The sequence below is a fragment of the Rhinoraja longicauda genome, chromosome 30 (assembly GCF_053455715.1).
Source record: "Rhinoraja longicauda isolate Sanriku21f chromosome 30, sRhiLon1.1, whole genome shotgun sequence".
NCBI lineage: Eukaryota > Metazoa > Chordata > Chondrichthyes > Rajiformes > Arhynchobatidae > Rhinoraja > Rhinoraja longicauda.
In genome coordinates this window covers 1,200,691-1,219,811 of record NC_135982.1, presented here as the reverse complement: position 1 = coordinate 1,219,811, position 19,121 = coordinate 1,200,691, and the positions used below count along the sequence as shown (strand labels likewise).

Below are 19,121 nucleotides of genomic sequence, written 5' to 3'. Positions count from 1 at the left end.
TCTCAGTGGGCAAGATATCCACTGCCACCACCATAACTTTGCCACTGCCCCCCAATGCCAAATAGTGTGCCCGTCTGCCTGTGCCATGGGCTGTAGACACTTTTGTGCTGAAGGTTGAGATATAGAGGGACAGGAGATGAAACAGAGAGCGGAGACGTAGGCTGAAGAAACAAAACAAGAATCAACATATCAACCCTCCATATCCCACTTGTCCCACCCTCCCCCGACCCAGCGGCCATAGAAAATACTCATTTTAAAGCAGTAAATTGCATTTAAAAGCACTGACAGAAACACCATATATAAAGTTCTGTAACAGTGGAAGAAACAAAGTGTTGGACTAATTCGTGAGGGCTATCACTTCACACCTGAGGAACAACGGACACAGGTAGGATTTCACAGCCTTCCTTATTGAACACAGGGGAGGCTAGTGAGTCTTTGAAAGGTCTGGACCCAACATCCTCAAGGAAGTCAAGTCACACAATGGCAGCATTCAACTTTAAATACTTTTCCTAATGAGACCCTGTTGAAATACGGGATCTTGAAACTTACCATGTGATCTGCAGATGTAATCTTTGTTGCACAGTCCAACATCATCCACTAACAAACTCCAGCGACAAGAAGATACAACAGCTCATTCACAGGGCAACGGAAGAAGAGAACGCAACAATCCACATTCTTGCACAGATTCTTTGAAAGGCTTTGTGAGGTTGTGCACAGGATGTCATGTGAGATAAGGGATTTTCTTTTTCTGATAGAAGCAGTTTTCGCAGTGGGAAGCTCTTTGGTGGTGTATTCATTCACCAAAAGTCAGCATCAGCACTCAGCCATTAGCTGGAAGTGATGACCATGCAAATCTATGGATGTTTTAGAAGGTTGTAGCAGCCTGTTCCCTGCAGCTCTCTGAACACACTGCTTCACCCCAGGATACCCACCATGTGACAGGTTGGTGCCTTGTCCTGTCGTCATTTTTAAATGCTGGAGTCCTGAAAGGAACATCTTAAGCCAAATTTGAACTAGTTAATATAGTAGTTCAAGTGCAAAACGAACACATGCTCTCTCAGCCAGCACAGTGGCGCAGTGGTGGAGTTGGCTCTCTCAACAGTGGTGGAGTTGGCTCTCTCAGCCAGCACAGTGGCGCAGTGGTGGAGTTGCTGCCTTCCAGTGCCAGGGACCCAGGTTCAATCCTGACTATGGGTCCCACGCAAGGCTGCAGGCCTGGATGGAGTTCAAGGAAGGGTACTTAGGGACTGTGCTGAACAGTTGGCTGAGGTATTCACCAGGATCTTTAACCTGTCACTATCTCTGGCTACGGTTCCCAAGTGCCTGAAGTCGGCTATCATAGTGCCGGTGCCGAAAAAAGCAAAGATCTCCAACCTGAACGACTACCGCCCGGTTGCCCTAACTCCGATAGTCATGAAGTGCTTTGAAAGGCTGGTCCTCTCACACATCAAATTCAGCATCCCTGACTTACTGGACCCACATCAATTTGCATACAGGGCAAATAGATCCACAGAGGATAACCATCTTTCTGGCTCTTCACACTGTCCTGACTCACCTGAAGAGACAGGGCACGTACGTGAGGATGCTATTCATTGACGATAGCTCTGCCTTCAACACGGTCATCCCCACCAAGCTCATCACCAAACTCCACCAGCTAGGCCTCAGCTCGTCGTTATGCGACTGGATCCTGGACTTCCTGCTGGAGCGACCGCAGTGAGAATGGGCCCGCACCTGTCCTCCACTATCACCCTGAGTACCGGCACACTACAGGCTGTGTTTTGAGCCCCATGCTCTACACCCTATTCACACACGACTGTGTTCCTGCATTCGACACCAACACCATTGTCAAGTTTGCAGACGACACAACGGTGATCGGGCTGATCACCAACGGTGATGAAACAAAATACAGAGCGGAGGTGCAGAACCTGGTGGACTGGTGCTCTGATAACAACCTGTCCCTATATACCTGTCCCTATAGACCAAGAAGCTGATCATCAACTTCCGTAGGTCACACATCGGGGAATGCGCCCCGATCTTTATCAACAGAGACAGTGTGGAGAGAGTGTCCAGCTTCAAGTTTCTGGGCACTCACATTTCGGAGGACCTAACATGGTCCTCTAACACTGCTGCGCTGGTCAAGAAGGCGCAGCAACGACTGTTCTACCTAAGAACACTGAAAAAGTCTGGTCTACCCCAACAGCTGCTGATGACCTTCTACCGCTGCACCATAGAGAGCATCCTAACGCATGGCATCTCTGTGTGGTATCTCAGCTGCAAGGAGGCAGAGAGGAAAGCTCTTCAGCGGGTAGTCCATAGAGCTCAGAGGACCATCGGAACACAGCTACCAGCCTTGGAGGGCATCTACAACACACGATGCCTCAGAAAAGCCACCAGCATCCATAAAGACTCTTCACACCCCTGCAATAGTCTGTTCGAACTTCTACCATCGGGCAGACAATACAAGGCCTTCTATGCCCGCACCTCCAGACTCAGGAACAGCTTCATCCCCAGGGCCATAGCTGCTATGAACCAGTCCTGCTGAGCCGGATGGCCACATCGCACAGTGATCCGGCACAGATCTATTTGCACTTTATTCTGTTTTAAAACTGTTCTAATTTGTTTCATTGGGTTGTTTAAATTAATACTGACTAGCTAATTAATTTATTGCATCGTATGGGAGGCGCATTCCCAATCTCGTTGTACCCCTGTACAATGACAATAAAGATATATTGTATTGTATTGTATTGTATTGTATTGTATTGTATTGTATTGTATTGTATTGTCTGTACAGAGACCGCCTGGGTGCTCTGCTTTCCTCCCGTACTCCAATGGCATGCAAGCTTACAGGTTAATTGGCCTTGATAAAATTGTAAATTGTCCCTGGTGTACAGGATAGTGCTAGAGAATAGGGTGATTGCTGGTCAGCACAGACTCAGTGGGCCGAAGGGCCTGTTTCCAGTCTGCATCTCTCGAGTGTAAAGCCCATATCACTACTCACTACTTATATGCAAAGTACAGACACTCATTCAACTAGGATAAAAATACATTCCTTAGCCCAAAATCCAAACATATGCTCTCACTCATCCAAACACACACAATATCCAAAAGCACACAGTGCCTGGAGCAACACAGTGACACAGTGGGTAGAGCTGCTGCCTCACAGTGCCAGACACCCGGGTTCCATCCTGATCTTGAGTGCTTGTGTATGAAGACTGCATGTTTTCCCTGTGACCAGGTGAGTTTCCTCCAGGTGCTCCGGTTACCTCCCACATCCCAAGGATGTGCGGGTTTATAGGTTAATTGGCTTCTGTAAATTGCCCAAAGTGTGCAGGAATTGGATGAGAAAATGGGATAAAAAGAACTAGTGTGAACAAATGATTGATGGTCAGCATGGACTTAGAAACTTAGAAACATAGAAAATAGGTGCAGGAGGAGGCCATTCGGCCCTTCGAGCCAGCACCACCATTCATTGTGATCATTGTTGATCGTCCACAATCAATAACCTGTGCCTGCCTTCTCCCCATATCCCTTGATTCCACTAGCCCCTAGGGCTCTATCTAACTCTCTCTTAAATCCATCCAGTGATTTGGCTTCCACTGCCCTCTGTGGAGAGAATTCCACAAATTCACACTCTCTGGGTGAAAAAGTTTGTTCTCACAGTTTTAAATGGCCTCCCATTTATTCTAAGACTGTGGCCCCTGGTTCTGGACTCGCCCAACATTGGGAACATTTTTCCTGCATCCAGCTTGTCCAGTCCTTTTATAATTATATATGTTGAGGAAGGATGTCCTTCCTCAAATTAGGAGACCAAAACTGTACACAATGCTCCAGATGTGGTCCTACCAGGGCCCTATATAACTGCAGAAGAACCTCTTTATTCCTATACTGAAATCCTCTCGTTATGAAGGCCAACATCCCATTAGCTTTCTTCACTGCCTGCTGTACCTGCACGCCAACTTTTAGTGACTGGTGTACAAGGACACCCAGGTCTCGCTGCACCTCCCCCTTACCTAACCTGACACCATTGAGATAATAATCTGCCTCCTTGTTTTTGCTGCCAAAGTGGATAACCTCACATTTATCTATATTATACTGCATCTGTCACGCATCTGCCCACTCACTCAACCTGTCCAGGTCACCTGGCAACCTCCTGACACCCTCTTCACAGTTTACACTGCCACCCAGCTTTGTGTCATCTGCAAACTTGCTAGTGTTGCTTCTAATTCCCTCTTCCAAATCATTCATATTTCATTAATTAGTAAACAGTTGCGGCCCCAACACCGAGCCTTGCGGCACTCCACTCGCCACTGCCTGCCATTCTGAAAAGGACCCATTTACTCCTACTCTTTGCTTCCTGTCTGCCAACCAATTCTCTATCCATGTCAACATCCTACCCCCAATACCATGTGCTCTAATTTTAGTCACCATACCATGGTGGACCAAAGAGCCTTGGTCAATGCTGTATGTTCAATCGCACACTCACTCTTCAACATATAAACATCATCATAGAGTCAAAGAGAGTCACAGAATCATACAGTGAGGAAACAGGCCCTTCGGCCCAACTTGCCCACACCGACCAACATGTCCCATCTACACTAATCCCACCTGCCTGCGTTTGCAATGTTTGGCAGCACTGGAGACAACAAGGGCAAAGTGACCCAACTGCATCCTGATGATAGTTCTGGACACGAGCTAACCAGGACTCCAGCCCAGCTCCTCCCACACACCATCACTAGATTCCATCTAACATTGGGCAAAATTGCCTGGCCACAAAAATAAAATCAAACTCACTTTGTTTTGCCAGAAGCACATTGCTGCCTTCAAAGAATTGAATTACAGAGCTGAACTCCTGAGGCGAGGTGAGAAGGGCTGGCCTTTGTAGCATTGGGCCAAGTGTGGAATCAAGGAGATCTGGTAAGCAGAAGATAATGGGCATCAAGGGGAAACCTTCTCCCGGCTGTGGTCATCTCTCATACTCAGGGACCGGTTGTGCTTGCTGGAGTTCACTGTCTTGGCCTCAGGAATCTACTGGGTTGTTTCATCCTCCGTGTTCAAACCTCAACCATCCCATCTGCCGAAGCTCTAAAACCAGAAGTCCTGCACCAGCAGCGGACCCGTCGTGTGCGGAGGGCTGGATCCGTGACGTTTAAGACTGGTGATCTAGTGTCATACAGGAGGTCCAAGCACAACTTCCTGAAGGCCACGAAGTGCAAGAAGAGACCATTTCTAAGCTAGAGTCCCAGTTGTACAATCTAATTTGTTGCTGACCTTGCACTTTTATTTATCTGCACATTCTCTGTAACTGTAGTCCTCAACACTGGTGCTCCGCAAGGATACGTGCTCAGCCCCCATCTTTACTCCTTGTACACCCATGAATGCACAACCATGTACAAATCGAATTCAATTTTCAAATTTGCAGACGTCACCACCTTTGTGGGCCGGATACAATATAATGATGAGACAGTGCAGGAAGGACAGGAAGAACCTTGTGTCCTGGTGTCGAGACACCAACCCATCCCTCAATGTCAGCATGACAAAGGAGATAGTGACCGACCAGGAAGCGAAATGTTATACATACCGCAGTTTGCATTGACAGTGCCGAAGTAGAGAGGGTTCAATACTTCAAATTTCTCAGTGTAAATATCACCAACAACTTCTCCCTTATTGAAGCAATGGCCAAGAAGGTACACCAACGCCTCTACTTCTTTTGAAGGCTTAGGAAGTTTAGCATGGCCCCTGCAACTCTCACCAACTTCCACAGATGCACCATAGAAAGCATTTTATCGGGATGTATTATAGTTTGGTTTGGGAACAGCTCCATCCAAGACCGCAAGAAATTGCAGCAAATTGTGGAGGCACCTCAGACCATCAGACAAACCAAACTCCCTTCTATTGACTCCATTTATACCTCACGCTGCCTTGGCAAGGCCAGCAGTATAATCAAGGACGAGTCGCACCCTGGCCACTCCCTCTTCTCTCCTCTCCCATCAGATAAAAGATATAGAAGTGTGAAAACGCACACCTCCAGATTCAGGGACAGTTTCTTCCCAGCTTTTATCAGGCAACTGAATCATCCTATCACCAACCAGAGAGCAGTGCTGAACTACTATCTACCTCTTTGATGTCCCTCTGACTATCCTTGACCGGACTTTGCTGGCTTTACCTTGCACTAACCATTATTCCCTTATCATGTACAGTATCTCTAAACTCTAAATGGCTTGATTGTAATCATGTATTGTCTTTCTGCTTACTGGTTAGCGCGCAACAAAAAGCTTTTCACGTGACAATAAACTAAACTGAAATGTAACGCTATAACTTTGTAACACTATATTCTACACTATGGTATTTTCCTCTTTGCTATGCCTATTGTACTCATGTGTCGATTTGACTGGATAGCATGCAAACAAAGTTTTTCACTTAAAAGGCATTTGGACAGGTACATGGATAGGAACGGTGGGATTGATGTAAATGGGGCATTATGGTGAGTCTGGAAGCGGATGTGTGTTGCAGACGGAGTTTATTGCATGGGCAAACCTCTGTGACAATCGCAACACTCAAAACTGCAGACAACCAACAAAACGTCTTCATACGACGGAGTTCAATACTAGACTGCTTGTCCCTCCCGCGCTGGCACACCCCGTGACATCGCTAGCCAATCCGAGGGTTCGAACTCTCCCAGCCAATCCTATGTCCCTACATGACCCCCCCCCAGAACCCTCGGTATGGTACCTAACGGGCACCCGGACCGCCCGACCTGAACGAGTACGGAGAGGGGAGGCCGGTACCCCCGGCGACGAAGGAGGCGGGGAGGGCCCTGCAGGTGGAGGCGATGGGGGCGCAGCTGGAGGAGGCAGAGGAAACACGACCGGGGGAAGCGGAGGCCCGAGCGGTGGGAGAAGAGACGCAGCTGGGAAACCAGGTGGACCGGCCAGAGGGCGGCCCCGGCGAGGAGGTTGACCCACCAGAACGGGACGGTCCTGGTCCAAGTACGGCACAGTAGCGCAGCGGTAGAGTTGCTGCTTTACAGCGAATGCAGCGCCGGAGACTCAGGTTCGATCCTGACTACGGGTGCTGCACTGTAAGGAGTTTGTACGTTCTCCCCGTGACCTGCGTGGGTTTTCTCCGAGATCTTCGGATTCCTCCCACACTCCAAAGACGTACAGGTATGTAGGTTAATTGGCTGGGTAAATTGTCCCTAGTGGGTGTAGGATAGTGTTAATGTACGGGGATCGCTGGGCGGCACGGACTTGGAGGGCCGAAAAGGCCTGTTTCCGGCTGCATATATATGATAAGTGGGCAGGTTTAAGCCGGGAGACAGAGACAAGCTCCTGTCAGGTGCCCACTTGCAAAGTGAAGGTGACCGTCCCTCTTTTCAGCACCTGGAACGGGCCCTGGTAGACCGGCTGTAGAGGGGGGCGGTGGGAATCCCGCCGGAGGAAAACAAACTCGCAGTCATACAAGTCCGCCGGTACGTGCGCTGCAGTACTCCCGTGATGGGAGGCCGGGACTGGGGCCAGGGAACCTACCCGAGCCCGGAGAGAAGCCAAAACTGACGGCACGGAAGACGGCAGGGCAGAAGATGGAGGAAAAATGTCACCCGGCACCCGCAGGGGCGAACCGTAGACAAGTTCCGCCGAGGAAGTACCCAGATCGGACTTAGGGGCCGTGCGAATACCGAGGAGGACCCAAGGCAGCTGGTCAGCCCAGTCAGGGCCGGTCAGGCGGACACAGAGGGACGCCTTCAGCTGTCGGTGGAAGCGCTCTACCATCCCGTTAGCCTGGGGATGATAGGCGGTAGTCTGCTGCAAGCGGGACCCATACAGCTACGCAAGCGCGACCCACAGGGACGAGGTGAACTGGGCGCCCCGGTCGGTAGTGATGATGGCCGGGACGCCGAAACGGGCAACCCAATGTAACGCCATGGCCCGTGCACAGGAGGCCGCCGAGGTGTCCGACAACAGAAAAGCCTCCGGCCAACGAGTAAAACGGTCGACCACCGTCAGGAGATGAGTGTAGCCCCTAGAGTAGGGCAATGGACCAACCAAATCCACGTGAATGTGGAAAAAACGGACGGGCGGAACCACGAAATTCTTGAACGGAGGCTGGACGTGGCCGTGGACCTTGGAGGTCTGGCACGGGACACAGGCGCGGGCCCAGGCGGCCACCTGCTTCCGCAGGCCGTGCCAGACAAAACGGACGGCTACCATAGCCGAGGTCGCCCGAATGGACGGGTGTGCCAGGCCATGAATGGCCTCAAAAACCTTACGCCGCATGATCCATGAGACGTTGGAATGCCTGAGCCGCATTTTTGAGACCGAACGGCATGCGTAACCACTCAAATAAACCAAACGGAGTAATCGTAGCCGTCTTGGGAATGTCCGGTGGGTGGACGGGGATCTGATGATATCCCCGCACCAAATCAATCTTCGAGAACACCGTAGCGCCCTCGAGGCTGGCTGAGAAGTCCTGTATATGAGGGATCGGATAGCGGTCAGCCGTGGAGGCAGCGTTAAGACGCCGGTAATCCCCACATGGTCTCCACCCGTGGTCAGTCAGAGTGGTGAAGGTGTGGAATTCTCTGCCTCAGAAGGCAGTGGAGGCCAGTTCGTTGGATGCTTTCAAGAGAGAGCTGGATAGAGCTCTTAAGGATAGCGGAGTGAGGGGGTATGGGGAGAAGGCAGGAACGGGGTACTGATTGAGAGTGATCAGCCATGATCGCATTGAATGGCGGTGCTGGCTCGAAGGGCTGAATGGCCTACTCCTGCACCTATTGTCTATTGTCTATTGTCTATTGTTACCCCCCAGATGCTTTGGAGACCATATGCAAGGGGGGGGGGCCACGGGCTCTCTGAAGGACGTACAATCCCCAGCCGTTCCAAATTCAGGAACTCCTCCCAAGCCATGGCCAGCTTGTCGGGAGGTAGGCGCCGCGCCCGGGCGAATACAGGTGGCCCCTCGGTAGAGATGAAGTGGACGACACCGTGCTTAGGGGAAGGGGCATCGAACCGTTGTATGAGGAGCTCCGGGAAGTCGGCAAGGACCGCAGCGAACTGACCGGGAGCCGTGGTGATGGCCCGGATCGACGGGCAGGGTAGGGTGGCAGGTGGAGGAGTAGCAGGCTCCATACTGCTAGCCGAGGGTTGCAGGCCCTTCCCGCGGACATCTGCGACAAACGAAAAAACCCAGAGGAAATCCGCGCCCAGGATGACCTGGCCCACGTCGGCAACGATGAAATCCCAATGGTAGGTCTCGGACCCGAAGGACAGGGACATGGCCCTCTTGCCGTAGGTGCGGATGGGACTGCCGTTGACCACAATGAGGGACGGACCTTTCCTACCTGCTCGAACTTCGCAGCCGTAGGGAGGCACGATGCTAACGACTGCTCCCGTATCGACCAGGAAAACAGTGCCGGTACCTCGATCCGTGACGTAGAGGCAGCGTTTGCGGCCGATCGAGACTGCCTCTATATTCGATCGGTCGAGGCATTTCCTGAAAAGGTACACGGGGCCCTGCAATTTCGGGCTTCACCGCCCCACCGCTTGTGGAAAAAACACCAGCCGCGCCTGTGCAGCTCTGTTGCGTGGGCCCGCTGCAAAATGGCGGGCGCAGCAGCTCCGTCTTGGCGGGCTTTTTGTAAAATGGCAGCCGATGCGCCGCCATCTTGGCCACGCGGCCGGTCGCTCCTAGGCCTTGAAACCCGATTTACCGAGTCGTCTCCCGTCGAGTCCTCCGTTACGAGCGCGTCGGCCTTCTCCACGAACGCCACCGGGTCTTCGAAGGAGACGTCCGCCAAAACTATCCTGACGTCCCGCGGCAATTTCTCCCGGAATGCCGCTTCAAACATCATGCAAGGTTGGTGGTCGCCGATCAAGGTTAGCATTTCGGTCATCAGGACAGACGGTAGCCGATCCCCCAGCTCTGGTAAATGCAGGAGCTTCAGAGCCCGCTGGTTTTGGCTAAAACCAAAAGTCCTCAGCAGGAGCTTCTTGAGCCCCTCGTATTTCTCAGTTTGGGGGGGGGCTGGTCAGGTACCGTCCCACCCGCGCGGCCACCTCGGGCGGTAGGACGCTTACCAAGTGGTAGAACCTCTCTTGGTCCTCCGAGACTTTTTTGAGGTGAAACTGGGCCTCTGCCTGCACGAACCACAGGTGCGGTTGGTGGGCCCAGAACGGGGGCAGGTGAACGCCGACCGCGTTCGGCTGCCCACTGCTCGCTCCTTCTTGCGGCACGTTCTTGTGATCGTTGATCACGTCGGGGTCACCAATATGGTGAGTCTGGAAGCGGATGTGTGTTGCAGACGGAGTTTATTGCATGGGCAAACCTCCGTGACAATCACAACACTCAAAACTGCAGACAACCAACAAAACGTCTTCATACGACGGAGTTCAATACTAGACTGCTTGTCCCTCCCACGCTGGCACACCGCGTGACATCGCTAGCCTATCCGAGGGTTTGACTCTCCCAGCCAATCCCTATGTCCCTACAGCATCTTGGTTGGCATGGAGAGATCCAGCGTGCTCAAACTCTCCCTATAGCTCTGACCCTCAAGTCCTGGAAACATCTTAATGTTTTCTCTGCAACCTTTCAAACTTGACAACATCTTTCCTATTACATGGTGCCCAGAACTGAACCCCATCCACTAAATGCGGTCTCACCAATGTCTTATACAACTGCAACATGACCCCCCAACTTCTATACTCAATACACTGACTGATGCAGGCCATTGTGCCAAAAGTATTTCTCACCACCCCATCTACCTTCAAGGAATGATGTACCTGCATTCCATGATCCCTCTGCTCTACAACACTTCCCAGATCCCTACCATTCATTGTGCAGGTCCTGCCCATGCTAGACTTTCCAAAATGCAACACCTCACATTTCTCTGTGTCAAATTCCATCAACCATTCCTCATCACAACGGCCCAACTGAACCAAATCCTGCTGCAATCTTTCACAACCATTTTCACCATCTGCAATACCACACACTTTTGTATCATCAGCAAACTTGCTAATCTTGCCATGTATGTTCTCATCCAAATCATTGACATAGATGACAAACAGTTATGGACCCAGCACCGAACCCTAAGGCACACCACGAGTCACAGGCCTCCAGTCCGAAACGCAACCTTCCACCAGCACCTCTGCTTTCTTCCATGAAGCCAATTTTCTATCTGCCCTTGGATCCTATGTGATCAGAGCATCCTTCAAGGGGGTGAATGCACAAAATGCCACGAGCTGAGATAGTGCATCTGGCTGAGCATTAAAGACTTATGCAGAACAACTGGTGGAGATCTTCAGCCTCACATTTCTGTGGTTTATGGTTGATGGTGTTGAATAGTGACATGCCTTAATGATTACTATCTGATAGCACTTATATCCACCACCATCAAGTGCTCTAGAGGTTGGTTATGCCACTATGCTAATAGTGGTAGGAACGGCAGTTTTAAAAGAGCGCCAATAGGGCACTGTTAATCAGTCTGTAACGGTCGGGAAGTTGGAGAGAGGACCACCGTTGGCTGAAAGTAAGTGAGTGGCAATTACAGTGTAATAAGTCAGTTAGAAGAGAAAACGTGGATTGGTTGATCATTTAAGTGAGAAGTCTGGTAAATTGGACAATCAGGCAAGACTTGCAAAAGGGTGCAGCCAACAGGCTGCCCCAGATCTGGAAGAAAGCACATGTGATAGCACTGTTAAAACCAGGGAAAGGTCCATCAATCCCAAAGAGCTACAGGCTCTTCTTAGTCACACCTATAAGCTGTTTGAACACCTGAGCCTAAACAGACTAGCTCCAACAGTAGATGAATGCCTCATCCCCAGGCAAGCAGGATTCCGCCCTGGAAAGTCAACACCAAGCCAAGTTCTCAACCTCACACATCGAAGATGGATTTGAGAAAGGGATGGCGTAGTCTTTATAGACCTATCTTCAACATATGACGCAGTCAACCACAGATATCTGCTTAGCAAGATCTTGGATCTGACGAAGGACATTCGGCTAACAGAGCTGATTGAAAATATGCTGGAGAACAGGATGTTCTTTGTGGAGTTGGGTGGCAAATAAAGCAGATGGCGTAGGCTGAAGAATGGTCTCCCTCAAGGGAGCGTGCTTGCTCCCTTACTCTTCAACATCTACTAATGACAAACCAAGTGGTGGATCTCGGCACTCTGCATATGCTGATGACCTGGCTGTTGCCGCCCAAGATACTGATTTTTCACTAGCAGAGGAAGGGCTGACCGATGCTCTCAATCAACTAACACCATATTATGAGGAGGACCAGCTCCGTGCAAACCCATCTAAGCCACAGGTGTGTGCCTTCCACTTGAGAAACCCAGAAACCAAGAGACAACTTCAGGTGAACTGGTCTGGAATAACATTGGAGCACTGTGAGCATCCAGTTTGCCTTGGGGTAACCCTTGACCAATGTCTTACCTTCAAGACCCAAATTGAGAAGACAAAGGTGAAAGTGAGCGCATGCAACAATGTTGTGCGTAAGCTCACCAACACAAGATGGGGTGCTAGCCCACAGACCCCACCTTCCACTGCCACTGCTATTCTGCTGCTGAATATGCATGGCCAGTATGGGAAAGATCCACCCATGCCAAGAAGCTTCAATACTTCCTGCAGACTTGTCACAGGTTGTCTCAAGCCACCAAGTGCTGACAGCCTCTACCTCCTGGCAGGCACAGAAAAGCAGGAGCCAGCATGAAGGAGTGCTAGCAGCAGATACCAGAATAGCAGCACACGTCCATGCAGCGGCTCAGCACTCCTCGAGCCAACACTCCTTAATTAGTATTCTTTTAGTTTATTTATTATTGAGTACCACGTATGCATAAGTTAACATATCATACAACCGACACAAACTACTAAACATTGGTTCGATGCACAGTGGCTGTGTTTTTAACAACGCAAATTTTGGACGCAACATTCCTCCAGAGCTCGCCAGAGTCTCCGTGGATTACTGTCCCAACCAGAAAGCAACGAAGGCTGGGATACATGCTCGGCTTGGAAAAGACCCGCACATTCATCACGAATGCAAGATCACTTGCCAACAAAATGGAAGAGCTGGAACTTATCACATCTGCGCAGAAAAACATACAGGACTGCTGCATTATGATCATTATGGAAACGTGGCTCAACCCAACGATCTCAGAGACGGTTCTCAGGCTAGCAGGCCGTGCGTTTGCCAACATGAGGCTGGGAGACATTGGCACGACATAACTCAGCAATTTCCATGTACTGATTAACATCAAAGCTAAAATAATTATGTTTTATTTTACAGTACTAGGCATTCCTCACAGGAAGTCACTATAAAATTTGGGTACAATAAGATTAGGGTCAGGAGGTAGCTGGTATGCATAACTTAGATTACATTTTAGATTCATTTATAATGATCTATATTTATACATTCAGATTCAGATTAGTTTATTGCCATGTTCACCAGTATGTAATGAAATACCTTGTTCACATGAAGCTAACAGAGTGAACAGTGTACATGCCAATGATAAATGTAACATTTTGGGAAGTCTAACATGAGCAGGACCTATACAGTGAATGCTAGGGCTTTGGACAGTGTTGTTGAGCAGAGCATAGAAGTTGGGAGGTCATGTTGCAGTTATATAAGACGTTGGTGAGGCCACGTTTAGAGTATTGTGTTCGGTTCTGGGCACGTTATAGGAAAGATGGTGTCAAGCTGAAAAGGTTACATAGAAGATTTACAAGGATGTTGTCAGGGCTAGAGGGTCTGAGCTATGAGAGGTTGAGTATGCTGGGTCTCTATTCCTTGAAGTGCAGGAGGATGAGGGTTGATCTTATGAGGTGTATAAATTCATGAGAGGAATAGATCGGGTGATGCACAGAGTCTCTTGCTCAGAGTAAATGAATCAAGGACCAGAGGACGTAGGTTTAAGGTGAAGGGGAAAAGATTTAATAGGAATCTGAGGGGTAACTTTTTCACACAAAGAGTGGTGGGTGCATGGAACAAGCTGCTAGAGGAGGTAGTTGAGGCAGGGACTATCCCAACATTTAAGGAACAGTTAGACAGGTACATGGATAGGACAGGTTTGGAGGATATGGGCCAAACGCGGGCAGGTGAGACTAATGTAGGTTGGACTGTTTGGCTGGTGTGGACGTTGGGCCAAAGGGCCTGTTTGTAAGCAGTATCACTTCATGATTATATAGCAGTAAATTCAGCGACTAATGCAAAAACAGCAGAATGGTGCAAGATTGGAGAGTAGTCGATCTGAAAGATACGCAGTGCAGTAACGAAATAACCAAGTGAAGTAGTTAAGAGTAAGAATATGTGGCAGGCCTTCTGGAAGGGGGTGTGTTGTGTTCAGGAGTCTCATTGCAGTGGAGAAGAAGCTGTTCTTTAGTCTGGATGTCCAGTCTTTCAAGCACTTGCATCATCTCTCAAAAGGTAAAAGAGAGAAACATGAATGGGCAGGGTGAGAGATGTCCTCATGCACCGTGAAGAAGGAAGGGGTGAGATACTGAGGGCTGGGCAATGTTCACCACTCTCTACAGGGGCAGGCAGTCAAGGGCAGGTCATACTCAATGCCAGGCATAGATACATCCAGTCAGAATACTTTCTATGATGCATCTGTAGAAGATCAAGTGAATCATAGAAAATAGGTGCAGGAGGGGGCCATTTGGCCCTTCGAGCCAGCACCGCCATTCATTGTGATCCTAGCTGATCATCCACAATCAATAACCTGTGCCTCGAGAACATGCTGAATCAGATGACAAAAAAACTAAATGCACTGATGTACTTTCTTGATCACCGCATCAGTGTGTGGGGTTAGCATCAGTGTGTAGGCACCAGGTTAGCATCAGTGTGTAGGCACCGGCTTAGCTTGCTGCTGATGTAGATGCCAAGGAACTTAAAGCTGCAGAAGAAGAGTCTCGACACGAAACGTCACCCATTCCTTTTCTCCAGAGATGCTGCATTGACCCTCTAAGTTACTCCAGCTTTTTGTGTGTGTCTGCGGTTTAAACCAGCATTTGCAGTTCCTTCCGACAGAACCATCTTGACAGCAGCTCCATTGGTGAGGATAGGATTAAGTTCACCCCTAACAGTTGGGATAGTGTAGCTGGGACATGTTGGTCGGTGCGGGCAAGTTGGGCCAAAGAGCCTGTTTAGAAACATAGAAAAATAGGTGCAGGAGCCAGCACCATTCAATGGCTGATCAGCCAATCATCAGATGATCAGCCATTCAATATGATCATGGCTGATCATCTAAAATCAGTACCTCATTCCTGTTTTTTCCCTATATCCCTTTGTTTTCCCCATATTCCTTTAGCCCTAAGAGCTAAATCTAACTCTCTCTTAAATACATCCAGTGAATTGGTCTCCTCTGCCTTCTGTGGCAGAGAATTGCACAGATTCACAACTCTCTGGGTGAAAATATGTTTCCTTATCTCAGTCCTAAATGCCTTCCCCTTATTCTTAAACTGTGATCCCTGGTTCTGGACTCCCCGAACATCAGGAACATTTTTCCTGCATCTGGCCTGTCCAATCCTTTAAGAATTTTACATGTTTCTATGTGATCCCCTCTCATCCTTCTAAATTCCAGTAAATACAAGCCCAGTCGACCCATTCTTTCATCGTTTCCACACTGTTTGACTCTATGACCCTCCCCCTCCCCCACTTCTTGCTAACATGAAGGGCTAGTTTGTTGCTCTGGCACCATCACACTTCAATCTCCATCCGTTGTTGGCAGGACTAGAGGCTCTGGGCTATAGGGAGAGGTTGAATAGGCTGGGACTCTATTCCATGGAGCGCAGAAGGATGAGGGGTGATCCTATAGAGGTCGTGATATCATGAGAGGTAGAGTCATAGAGGGGAGATACATTTCCTCCCGGTGGATGCAACAAGGACTACAAACCATCATGGCTGCCAGCAAAAGACTACAAAACCCATAGTCAGCAGGGCTGCCTGCCCTGCTGACACTGATTGCTGCTGACACTGATTGCTGCTGACACTGATTGCTGCTGACACTGATTGCTGCCCAGCTGAACCAGATGAGCTGATTGCCTCAGTGACAGAGCTAAAAGGGAAGGGAAGCAGTATATTTAAAAAGAGAGACAACGACTGGAGCAGAGAGGAACAACGACTGGAGCAGAGAGGGACAACGACTGGAGCAGAGAGGGACAACGACTGGAGCAGAGAGGGACAACGACTGGAGCAGAGAGGGACAACGACTGGAGCAGAGAGGGACAACGACTGGAGCAGAGAGGGACAACGACTGGAGCAGAGAGGGACAACGACTGGAGCAGAGAGGGACAACGACTGGAGCAGAGAGGAAGAGAAGCAGTGTTTGAGTTATATTTTGTAAGAAGGCAGCAAGCTACAGTGCTAAATAACCAAGATGTGGAAGCTTTGTGGAAGCTTTGTGGAAAGCTTTGCTGAAGACCATCACTGTGACAGTGGACGAAAACTAATGACACAATGAACTCATCCCAAGACAATTTATTTATTCACAAAATGCTGGAGTAACTCAGCAGGTCAGGCAGCATCTCAGGAGAGAAGGAATGGGTGACGTCTCGACCCGAAACGTCACCCATTCCTTCTCTCCCGAGATGCTGCCTGACCTGCTGAGTTACTCCAGCATTTTGTGAATAAATACCTTCGATTTGTACCAGCATCTGCAGTTATTTTCTTATACTATTCATCCCAAGACAAAGAGTTTTCAGCAAATTGTCAGCTGGACATTACACATGGATATTAAGTTGAGGGGCAACTCACGGTACAAGCATCCAGCTTCACTGTTCAGCCGCCTCCACCCTGGGCAACATTTGTACACCATCTGGAAGTCCATGCTGTACACTTGTCTGTACGCAGTGTAATACGCAGTCCTGCAGTGAAATACAAAGTCACATTGCCTTCCTACCCATGAGCAAAGTGCAGGCAAACTCAGCAATAATACTGTACACCCAGATCTGTAAGTGCAGGATCAATGACCATGTATTTCTGCTGGTGTTTACTCTATGCCAGTAAGAGCTGTTGTAGCGTCACGACAACCGCACCTCCACCTGCACTCAGGTAGTGTGGCCGGGAGTGTCCCAGTGAGTGGGGCCAAGCCCTCCAGTGGCCCAGTAAACCCAGCTCACCCACCACCGACATCGCCGGGACCCACACCGCCAGAGCGAGGAGAGACCCACGAGCAACCGGCGAGAGCGAGGAGGGCTGTTGGAGAGTGAGAGAGAGCCAACAGAGAGCAAGGAGGGCTGTTGGAGAGTGAGGGAGAGCCAACAGAGAGCAAGGAGGGCTGCCGACAACAAAGGAGGACCTGGCAGAGGGTGTGTGGGGGGGGGGGTAGGGTGGGTGTGGGGGGGTGTTGCTGCCATGGGGGGGATTGGGGGGGTGTTGCTGCCATGGGGGGATTGGGGAAGCTGTGGGGGGGTGTTGCTGCCATGGGGGGGGTTGGGAGGATGTGACTGCCAGGGAAGTTGTGCGGGGGGGTGGTGCTGCCATGGGGGGGGTTGGGGGGGATGTGACTGCCAGGGGAGGGGGTCGGGGGTCGTTACTGCCACGTGAGGGGGTGGGGGGATTGTGGAGGGGTGTTGCTGCCACGCAAGGGGGTGTTCCTGCCACGTGCGGCAGAAGGCAGTAGATAGGAATGTTCGGTGAACTTTTGTAACTTTGTCGGCACCATAACATGGTGCACTTGTGTACTGTCTAGGTGAGGTTCACCACAGGATTTTACCAAGTTGTATGCTAAACAAAGCATTTCACTGTACCTAGCTAGGTACATGTGACAATAAAGTATCGTTGAACTTGTCGAGCTGAATGGACCAGCATTCCAACACCTCCTTTATAGTAATGTAGGTTTGTCTCAAAAGGCACACTCAGCAATAATTCTGTACTATGACTTGGTTGAACATCATGTGTCAAAAGCACAATCCTTTCTTCAGGCCAGAAAATGCTACCAAGCGACCCAAGCTGACTAGGTCACCTGGTAGCCAAGTGTAACTCTTGTTGGGAGCTGAACTTGTCTGCATCCACCATTAACATTTGCAATGTTTCAGGGCATCTCTGTACTGCAGAGGCAGCAGTAACCAAAGCCAATTTCTTCCTCCGTAACCAGTTAAATAGAAGGTCACTGAATGTCAAACCTCTATGAATTCTTTGTGTGCTTTCAATTCCTCACTCTTCAAGTAAAGGTTTCTTACTTTTTAGTGATAACAAAAATTGTCCCTAGTGTGTAGGATAGTGGTCAGCATAGACTCGATGGGCCAAAGGGCCTGTTTCCACACTGTATCTCTAAACTAAACAACTACATTTAGTGCAGTACTCATCATGAAAGATATTACAATCAGGTATGCAATTGACAGATTTATTTAAAAAATTTAGATTTCTTTGCCAATACTTTTGAAATAATTGTCATCCTAAAAATAAGATTTAAAATAATGGCTTTGTTAACTGGATGTCATCAAATTCCACGGGAACCTGCCCTGACTAATGTGAACGTGAAGCTATTCTAAGAGGAAAGACTCGACTTTGACTTCTGAACCGTGTATATAGAGAGCTTCTAGGCAGCAATTTGAATCTTTCCAGTAAGGAGGTTAAACTGCCAAAGTTCCTTCAGTATAGTTTAGTTTAGAGATACAGTGCGAAAACAGATCCTTCGGCCCACTGAGTCCATGAGGATAAGCGATCCCCGCACACTAACACTATCCTACACACACTAGGAACAATTTACACACGCACCAAGCTAATTAACCTACATACCTGTACATCTTTGGAGTGTGAGAGGAAAGCGAGGATCTTGGAGAAAACCCACGCAGTCATGGGGAGAACGTATATATTCCGCACAAACAGCGGTAGTCAGGATCGCACCCGGGTCTCCGGCACTGCAAGCACTGTAAGGCAGCAACTCTACCGCCGCGCCACCGTGCCGCTCAGAGTTCCTATCCCTGATTTACTCCAGTGATCCCATTACAGGATAGACACAAAGAGCTGGAGTAACTCAGCAGGTCAGGCAGGATCTCTGGAGAAAAAAGAATAGGTGACGTTTCGGGTTGAGATCCTTCTTGGTCGAGACCCAATTATTGGTGTCTGCAGTTCCTACCTACACAATTCCATTATGGGTGGACGTACAGAGTCTCTTGCACAGAGTAGGGGA

General features: G+C 49.4%; 1 protein-coding gene across 1 annotated transcript in view; it reads right to left on the bottom strand.

The window, feature by feature from the left end:
- The window catches only part of LOC144607921 (uncharacterized), a 511,597-nt gene that overhangs the window by 476,763 nt on the left and 15,713 nt on the right, over positions 1–19,121 (bottom strand). The window contains exon 3 of the mRNA XM_078425055.1: positions 16,742–16,851. Within this exon, the coding sequence (XP_078281181.1) occupies positions 16,742–16,851 (110 nt within the window). The remainder of the gene's footprint in view (positions 1–16,741; positions 16,852–19,121) is intronic.